The 10,176-nt window shown below is 44.8% G+C and overlaps 1 protein-coding gene across 3 annotated transcripts in view; it reads left to right on the forward strand.

Annotated features, from left to right (window-relative positions):
- The window catches only part of LOC121190449 (glutamate receptor 1-like), a 44,572-nt gene extending 40,575 nt beyond the window's left edge, over positions 1-3,997 (forward strand). For 2 of the 3 annotated variants that reach the window (XM_041051185.1, XM_041051184.1), the window contains 2 exons: positions 763-897; positions 3,624-3,997. In XM_041051185.1, the coding sequence (XP_040907119.1) occupies positions 763-897; positions 3,624-3,842 (354 nt within the window). In that variant the 3' untranslated portion in view covers positions 3,843-3,997. The remainder of the gene's footprint in view (positions 1-762; positions 898-3,623) is intronic. The other variant, XR_005894988.1, reaches the window with a different exon arrangement.
- Positions 3,998-10,176: the final 6,179 nt, after the last annotated feature.

Here is a 10,176-nt window from a genome sequence, read left to right on the forward strand (position 1 = left end):
TGAGGCAGTGGAGCAGATCGTTTTACCCTGAAAATGAAATGAATGGACATTAAAGGGATCCTTCACCAGTGGAGTACTGCACTTCTGTGAAGCTGGGGAACAAAAGACAAATCAACAGGAGAATGGTCAGAGATATCCAGAGCTTTGGTCCCGGTAACAGCTGTAATCGTATCTCAGTGTTTATCTTCAGTGAACAAAGCACAGGAATCTTCCACATAATCAAACAGTTATATACAAAAAAAAAAAGATTTCATCTTTCTTCAGTCTGTCCTTCAGTTTAACGACGAGCCCCGGCCTCCATGGCCATGAACGAAGAGCAGTGATTGGTGGTTTTCTTGCTGAAAGTCAGCTTTTTCTCAAAGAACCAGACGTTTTCTGAAACAGCCGTTCATCCTTTGTACCGTTAGCACTAAGATTCATTGTGAGTCGTCTCACAGCGTCTATGGAGAAAAATGATTTTCACAGGTTGAGTAGAAGACGCCGTGATGAATCCTGACAATGTAAAATCAGGGGAGTGTTCATTCACTCACTGACTGTAACAGAATGTGTTTTCAGTTCCCGTTGCCTCTGAATCGCAGCCTTTGAAAGCTGACGTGTGTTTTTAGTTAGAGATGTATGTGTTTATACGTTAGCTTTGCAGATTTGGATGTTGTAGTTCATATAAATTTTCATTTTGAAATGTTTAGAACTCAGACTGTGGTGATGTGATGTCTGTCCACACCGTGATTGGTTGTCCCTGACCCCACCTCTCTGTGCTGACAGGACAAGACGAGCGCGCTCAGTCTGAGCAACGTGGCGGGAGTGTTTTATATTCTGATTGGTGGGCTGGGGCTGGCCATGCTCGTGGCTCTGGTCGAGTTCTGCTACAAGTCCCGGATTGAGTCGAGAAGGATGAAGGTGAGTCACCTGTCTGATGAGCCGTCAGCTTCCTGAAACTTTTATTTGTTCGGCCAGACGAGAGCACTGTGCTCGGGTGACCTCTGAAAATGGAAATGACCACGATGGTGATGCAGCAGTTTGTTTTACCATGTTATACATTAAAACCAATATACTGCAAATCCAACCATGACACAGCAAAAGACAGCAAAGAAATGTGATTAAATCAACAAAAACTTAGTAAATTAGTTAAAGAACAGACTTTCAGTGTCAGAATGCACTGAACCAACATAACAAGTCAGAATCACTGCAAGTCAAACAGACCCAGAGTCTGCTGAATAATGGGAGTCTACGTCCATGTTAGCAGGTCTGTGCTTTGAGCTAAATGCTAACGTGCTGATGTAAAGTTTACCCTGTTCTGAGTTTAGTGAGCTTAGCATGCTAAGCACAAAGGACAGCTGAGGCTGATGGGACGGTGATCGGTTTACAGGTAGTTCTTCGTAAATCAAAGTGTTGGCCTGACGGCGGCGCTGGAGGAAAGGTCAGAGGACAAAGTCCAACGATAAGCAGATAATTCAGTGTGGTGATGGTACAGGGACGGTGTCAGGGTTTGCTTTGGGAGCCGTTCTGTTTAATGACAGGAGGTTGGTTAGATAATGACCTCACCTCTGCTCGTCTCACTCAGACTGATTTGTAAAGGTAGAATATTTTCTTTCCCTCATAAAATGTCCTTCAGGACCTGGGTCTCTGCAGCAGCTGTGGCTTTAAAGCTGATGTTTATCGAGCAGACTAACTGCTGCTGCAGCCACAGGGCAGCAGCAGCAACATCACTGCCATTTGAAAGTGCATCAGCTGAGCTCTTTATCTGACACTCTGCTCTGGAACTGCTCTTTATCGCCAGCGTCTGTATGTGATGAAACTGCGGTCGCTTCATTACAGACCGTGGTGGTTTATGCTGGGACTTTGATGGGCTCCTCAAAAGCAGCAAACAAGTCATTAGAGCCATTTTCTCCACAGCAGAGGCTCCGTCTGTTTCTCTCCTCTCTGCTGGACCTTTGTTATTCTCTTCACATGTGCGTCTGAGCACAAAGGGAGGACTGAAACCTCGCTGAAGGCCGCAGTGACACAACATGTGTGGAGGATTTCATCAGTCAGAGCAGATGGAGGCGTGTGCAGAGCAGGGTTACACTGCGGTTACCTGCTGCAGAGGTAGACGTGCTCACGTGGAGGAGCACTGCAGCACACACAGGTCTGATAATCAATACGGCAACATGCCATGATACATTCACCACTGATATATTATTGATACTTTGGTTTTAAATATTGCAGCATGTTACACTGAGGCAGAGGCGAGTGTTTGCTTTACTGTGTTTGAGCTGAGTCTCCAGCTTCTATCAGCTTATGGCTTTTTCACATTTCAGTTATTATGACACAAGTGAACATGTAGGGTGGAGATAACACTGTGTGTGTGTGTGTGCGTGTGTGTGTGCGTGTGTGTGTGTGTGCGTCCATGCTAACAGCTCTGTGAGGCACGGCGCTGTGTCACTGAGCTAAATGCTAATGTCTGCAGGGTAACATACTCATCATAATGCTAACATGCTGGTGTTTAGAAGATGTAATGTGCCACCATGCAAACATTTACTGATTAGAATGAACAGCAATGGGAGCAGCATCAGTTCGGCAGGTATTCGGTCACAAACCAAAGTATTGGACAAAGTAAAATGTTTTACTTGGCCTGATGGTGGCGCAGTGGCGCAGAACAGTCACTGTTCAGACTGAAGAAACATTTCACAAGAATAAAGCAGAGATTCTGAATCCAGGACACTGGATCACGGCTCTGCTGTCTGTTCTAACAGGTGGCTGTGACCTGTTAACGCCTGCAGGCGGCAGCACTGACTGTCAGTGAGCAGCAGACTGACTGACGGACTGACGGGCGATATACAGAGCGACCGAGTTGAACTGTGAGCTGCTGATTTCCTGCCGTGGAGCTGAAAGCAGGAGGGAGACTGTGTCCGGTGTTAGAGCCGCTCCTCCTGTAAATGAACAAACACGGGATTTATTTGTACCAATCTGCCTGACGACCGCTGGTGGCGGGCAGCAAACGGTGAGGGGGTGTGAGAGCCCCAGAGGCCCGACGGAGGATATGAGCTGTGGATCCACATCATTAGCTCCGCTGCTCAGAAACTGCTGGTACTGCTGCTGGAGACTGTGCTTCTCTGACAGCGTCGCTTATCTGTTCAAAAGCTTCAGGTCGTGTTTATGTTGAACACCAAAACACAAAGTGCTGCCACATCACAGCTGAGAGGTTTTCAGACGGTGAGGTGGAGGAACTTCCGGTCACACATTGTTTTGATTTAAATTGGTTCCTGACATTTTTTAAAACGTGCTCCATGTTTTAATTTCCTCAGTGCAGCTGTTATCACCTCAGCTTTCAGACACTTTCAGGTGTGACTGTGTTTTAAAATCGACCATCAGCCTCAGCTCTACTCTGTTTAGTGCTAATTAGCAAATGCTAACATGCTAAACTCAGACGGTGAACATGTTAAACATTAAACCTGCTGAACATCAGCATGTTAGCATGCAGATGTTAGCATTTAGCTGTAGCGCCTGTGATGATCCTTTTTCATCCTGCGTAACGAAGAAAAGCAGATTCACCTGCTAAATAAAGAAAATACAAATAAACCCATTCATCAAATAAATCTTCAGAGCTCAGTACAAGCCCATTCTCCCCTTTCTCTGTCTTGCAGGAGCTTATTGATGCTGCTATGATGGGAGGAGGAGGAGGAGGAGGAGGAGGAGGCGGCGGCGGCGGCGGCATGGCGGCAGCGGGAGGTTTAGGAGGAGCGTCAGGGCTCGGAGGCGAGAACGGCCGCGTGGTGGCACATGATTTCCCTAAAGCTGGAGCTCAGGGTTTACCCTGCATGAGCAAGGCGGCCGGACTGGGACTGTCCTCCACAGGCATGTGATCAAAGCCGAGGCTCCTGATTGGACAGAACGCTCCCGTCCATCTGTCTACCTGTCTGTTGGTAAGGAAGGTAAGGAGGGAAAGGAAAAGAGGAGGATAAAGGAGAGGAAGAGGAAATAAGAGGAAGAAGTGATCAGAGGTGAGAAAAGAGGAAGATGAAGGACAGATGAAGAAAGAAAGGTGAGAGGAAGAATGGAGATGAGAGGAAGGGAGAGTGGATCAGAGAGTGAAGGAAAGATGAAGAAAAGGAAGGATGGGGAGTAAAGAGAGGGAACTGAGCAATGGAGAGAGGATGGAGGAAGACAGGAGAAAGAAAAGAGGAAAGAAGCAGTGGATGATGGAAAAGAGAGAAAGGGAAGAATTTAGGAGAGAAAGAAGAAAGGATGAATGGAGGAAAATATTTCTCAGCTGAAGAACAGAAGGAAATGTCTGACAGGTCGACAGAAGGACGAGTGTTCATGTCCACCTGACTGGACTGAATACAAGAGAACTGTGACGAACAGAGAGCACCTGAACACAACACCTGAGCTGAATCAGACTCTGGGCTTCATGAACTATACAAAACTCAAACTACTTTTTCTATGAGCGCTGTCTTAAACTGAACTCCTCCTCTTCTGCAATAATACAGTCTGAGGGGGGGAGTTTTTTTTTTTTTTAACTTGTTAAAGACTGAATTAATGCAACCTCTCTTCACTCCTCCTCCTCCAGCTGTAACACAGAGCTTTGTCACGTTCACACAAAAAGCCACTTTGATGTGGGAGAGTTAGAGCATGTCAACATTTTAAACCTTTGTACTGTCCAACACTGACGAACACGTGATTCAGGAAAGGCGCAGCTGAAGTGTGGAGACGTGTCGCAGGCTTCGTCTCCAGCACAAAAGCTTTTCCGTTGGCACTGATTCATTTCCACTGATGTGATTTTGACGTTAGCGCTCGGCAGCGGTCCCACAGGTTGGATCAGCAGGAAATACCTGGCGCAGCCTCCAGGAGGCTTCAGGTGTCAAAACCCCGAACCGTTCAGTTCACAGAGCAAGTGAAGATCCTCCCGTCAGAGGAGCAGGAACCGGACTCAACAACCACTCCAGCGGTTCTTTGATTATCAGGAGAGTTTCCGTTTTTCTGATCAACGAATCAGTAAAACAGCAAACTTTTTTCAGCTACAGATATTTACATTTACAGCTATTTAAAATACACAACTTAGAGTCAAATACACTGAATCAGGTACCAATAAAACAGTGGTTCCCTCAGGTGCATGCGTGTGGAACAAGGAGTAAACTGGGCGTTTTAGAGTAAAGGAAAAGTAAATGATATTATTGAATGTTGAGTCCCAGGGAACAGAGCTAGAATATTAGTTTCCTGTGTGTTAGGAAGTACTGCTGAAGGATTTTAGAAAAAGATCTAACTGATTTTTCTGGCAGATACTGCGATTTCAATTTGATTCACAATTTTCTTCAGATCAAGCTTCAGTGTAATATTCACACTGTACAGTAACATTTACAAACAGGACAGGAAACTACATCATACCATTAAAACATTAAACTCCATTACTCTAATGCAAGAATGAAAACCAGAGTTAAGAACTGATTTCAAATGTATTTATTAACCAGAAACACGCAGGTACATTCTATAAAGTCACTGAGCAGCGGCAGTTATTACAGATGAAGAACTCAAAGAGCATCTTTGACTGTCTGAACTTAAAGTAGCGCAAAAAAAAAAATCCTTAACTGTGTTAAGTTAAAAAAAAAAAAAGTTCAATGAAATACAAACAATTCCAAAGAACAATGTTAAATAAGTAATGATAAGAAAAACACAATTCAACCATTCCGTGTTCGGTGACCGTGTGAACAGTCAGCGTGTCCTCGGCAGTGCAGTGTGTTATGGCAGCCGTTATCTCCCGGTGTGTTCGGCTGCTCTTATCATCCGGAGTGACGCTGGTAAAACATGCTGGAATTGTCTGTTCGCTTCTTCGGGCCTGAGCATCAGTTTCACACTTTTCAGCGGAACTTTTCCGTCACGCAAACACCTGTGCTGATTTTTCAGGTGTCGGTATAAACTGTTGTGTTTCCGCTGGATGTTGCAGCTTCAGCGCGACAGGTTTTGCACAGTACCTGTTTCTGCTGCACGTCTGCGGCCTCAGAGCCGAAATACTCCCAAATGAGCGACGCTGTTTTTCTTGGAGATTAAATCCTGTAACTCCGCTTCTGCTCCAGCTGAAGCCGTTTCACTAATGAAGCAGCAGGTGGAGCAGGTTACACTGATTGCGTTAGCCTGATGAGCTCGGCAGGTAGGGAGACGGCAGGTATGTGTAGGATAGAGGACGCAGCAGATCCTGGGTCAGTCAGGAGCGCTGCAGAAACACCGCAGCTTTGCAGATCACATGATCGCGTTGACTGAAATCTCAGTTTCATCGTTCAGCTCTGTTAGGAAGCTAAGAATCCTTTAGTCATGGATGAAGCACAATAAACACAAATGCTTCTTGGCTGATGAGGTGAGATGTTTGAGAGGAGAGTTCGGCTGAATATTAAAACTCCCAGGATTTTCCCTCCACAGGTAACAAACATACCTGAGGGTTTCTTCTTTCCTCTAAAGCTGCAGACGTTACTCTCTCGTGTTTTCTTATTTAAGAAGGAAACACTAAATATTTTATTGGTACTTGTCTCAAAGAACAAAATCCCCAGCTGGATCATATTAAACCATGTGTCACATTTGGGGAAAAAATGCTGCGAATAAATAAAACACAGTGATAAAGCACAATGAGGAACACAATCTTCATCACTTCATCACAAACATCCAGCAAAGAGAAACTGCAAATAAACAAGTTTAATCAAACCCTGGAAACGGCAGCGTTCGGTTGTTCCGAACGATTCGCAGCTTTTTCTGTTTTTTGTTTTTCATCTGTCTGTTTTCTTCAGGTGCAGCTTTTAATGTCTCGGCCATCGTGAACAGTAAAACACGAAACAAACGAAGACTGATAATCAAACTGCTGCTCCGAGGTTTGGCTGAGGTTAGGTGGAGGTTTGGTTGGTGTTGTCCACACGTTGTCCACACGTTGTCCACATGTTTCTCTCCTGTATTTTCTCCTCTGTGTTTTCTGGGCTGAACACACGGCGCAGCAGCACCACAGTTAAACTTTTTATACTCAAACCGAACAAATATCAGGAATAATACGTTCACATTTGTATGATACGAATGATCCATGTGCCGAACTACACCTGTAAATAATGTTCTTTTTAATTGCTTTATAATTATAATGTTTTGAGTTTGTTGATTACATTCAGATCAGTTACTCTGTTTAATAAAAACTTACATTATCTCAGCTTTTGTAGTTTTTGTATAAAAACAAAAATCTCCATCAAGATAAAATGACTTTCTTGTTCTGGGGCTTTGGAGCATTTATCACATGAATGAGGTTTTGTTGCCTTCAATGTGCATTTGTTCATTTTAAAACTTGATCTCTGTTCCAGAGCGAATCAACATGAAACCCAAAATATAAAGAGCTCCACCTGAAAACACCTGGTTCTGTAAAAGTCTGTGCACGTCAAAACTTTAAGGTACATGTTAACTACGACTCCCAAGATGCATTTCTGCAGGACACATCTGTGTGCTGCTAAGAGAGAGCTATACTTTTAATGTTAATAGTGTAATGTAGTTAAACATAAGTTCGACTTCAGGCTGTCTGAGGGCACCCACATGTTTTCAGCCGGCGGCGTTCACTGCCTCTGAACCCTGCATGTACTAATCTGCTGTGGATTTTCTGTATTTTTCTTATCTGTCACTTTATGAAACATCATGAAATAATTTGTTGATGCTCTGACACAAGACTGTCGCACATTTCCAGCTCGAAATGAGTCTTTATCTGGAGTCTATTCATAGTAAAACCCTCTCTGTCAGATGAACAGTGGTGATATCCAGTCTGTCTCCAGTTTAATTATCTGCATTATCTACCATGACTAATGAGGCTTCCTGAGAGCAGACACCAGTCTGCAGACAGATGAAACTCGGTGATTGAGACTCTGGAAAAGTTTACTTCTCATTAAAGGCGTCAGACTCTGACAGAAACGTGGACGCTGCTAAAATGACTCAATATAAAAACGGTGCTTGATGAAATTTAAACAGCGGGAGCGACTCTGATGAGCAGCTCTCCCAAAAATCCACTTCAGAGACGACTGACAGGAGAATGAGCGCAGAGCTGAGAAACCTGAGTCCGGTACTGAAATGATGATGTGACGGGAGCGATCTGCTGTCACTTTACCGACACTACAGACGGAAATCACCCGACCAATGCACCTGAGGAGGAGAGAAAGCTGCCAAACTGCTGCTCAGGAAACCGAGGGCGCCTCGTTCGGTGCTGCTGCGTGTTGTGGAGAAACTTCACCACCAAAGACGAGAATAACTTCCTGTAAACGGCTGCTTCTGTAGCTTGACTGAACCTCTGTCCACACTTAAATGTCTCTCTGACAACTGAAGACATTCAGCTGTCTTCAGCGTGGACAGAGCTGAGAGAAAACGGCCTGGGAGCACGAGTGTGGACGCATCCCATCCCACTGCTGACGAGTCAGTTCCAGGTTTTACTGTAAGGAACCGAAGCCTTCACGGTTTTAACAGTGAAATTATTTTTGCTGTGTCAGCACAGAAACAAAACTACATCTGAGATGAAACTGTACCAGAGACACGTGGATTTGAATCATTTAAATCCTAACTGTGAAAATGAAGTTTCCAAAGTTACAGACAAATCAGAAGCTTTTGAAATGATTTGGTTCAAACTATCTTCTTTTCCTGTGGGTCTTTGCTTCTCCTCCACAGTCAGTCCCTTATGGGTCTTTCACCTTTTTATTTCTTTGCCGTATTGATCCTTCTCTTGGTGCAGTGTCTTCATTTCCTCTTCTCTCTCTGTGACTTTCCTCCATAAACACCCTCTGTCTCTGTCGCACTGAAACCCGAACAGTTCTGTCTCATGATGTTCTGTCTCTTTCCGTCCTTGTTTCTCTCCATTAGCTTCTGCTCTTTTCGGAGCTCCCAGGACCTTTCATTGAATGGTTTGGTGTCCTGAGGGGGACATCATATCACGCAACACCTCATTACTCCTCCGGCTGTGAGGGAGGACGGAGACAGACGGGGACGAAACAAAGCTGACAATTAGCCCCAGAAAGGCCCTGATTAGGAGTTTGTGGCCCATTACCTTCCACTGCTGGTCCTGGTGGGAACTTCCACAGCAGCGAGGAGGAGGAGGAGGGGGAGGAGGAGGAGGGAGAGGAGGAGGAGGAGGAGGAGGAGGAGGAGGGCTGGATCCCTGAGGGGCTGCCGGCAAACCAGCAGAACATCCTTCACTGCAAAGAAACACAGAGAAGTATGAAAGTAAACAAGTGAAAATGAGCTTCTTGCACTTTGAGGAACTTCGGTGTGTAACAGCGAAGAAGAGTCCGAGAGAAACTGAAGTGTAAAAACAAAACTTTACATTCGCTGAGTTTAAAACCTAAGTTTGCTCCTGAGCAGGTGACAGTGCAGATTTATGGGTCTGACCTAACACAGTGTAAATCACAGTGTAAATCACTGTAATATGACGCAGTGTGTCTCACTACAGCATCACATGTGAAGTGTTTTTACAGATTTACGTCTAATAGTTGTAAAATCTTTCCTGGGTCTCTGATAAACAGCTGCTCAGGGTTTTCGGTGTCTGATTAGTCCAGAGGTGTCCAAACTGTTCCACAAAGGGCCGTGTGGCTGCAGGTTTATGTTCCAACCAAGCACCAGCACACCAGACCTGAGTCATTTAATCAGCTGATCTCAGTCTTCAGACAGCTGAGTGGTCAGACTGTGTGCTCTTCATTGGTTGGCTCTTTGTGGAACGGTTTGGACGCCTCTGGACTAATGGATCACACTGAAAGCAGCCGAACACGTTGTTGGTTTTGGTCTTTCGATAGAATTTGTTAATATTAACAAAAACATGCAATAATAAAAAAAAAACTTTATTTAAAAAAATCTAAAGCAGTTTTCTCTGAATCGTACAGTTGGAGTCTGACGCTTCAGCCCGATGATCAGCATCACACAGCTCCTCCCGCTCCTCCCTCTCTGCAGCCCACTAATTACAGTTACTCAGCACATGGTGATACTAACAATCACAGCTGTATCTGCTGCTGCTGATAAGGACCGTCCGCTGTGAAAAGTCACCGTAAACCAAAAGCCATAATTACATTTTGCACGCTTTGATTGGCTTTCGTTAATTCCCTGACAGCCAATCAGCTTGGCCCCTCTTCCTTGGTTTGTTCATCTTGCGTCAGTGTTTGATGGTCATTTAAAACCCCCATAATCCTCTCTGAGAGGTTGAACCGGCCACCT

The sequence above is a fragment of the Toxotes jaculatrix genome, chromosome 12, assembly GCF_017976425.1.
Source record: "Toxotes jaculatrix isolate fToxJac2 chromosome 12, fToxJac2.pri, whole genome shotgun sequence".
In the NCBI taxonomy this organism is placed as follows: domain Eukaryota; kingdom Metazoa; phylum Chordata; class Actinopteri; family Toxotidae; genus Toxotes; species Toxotes jaculatrix.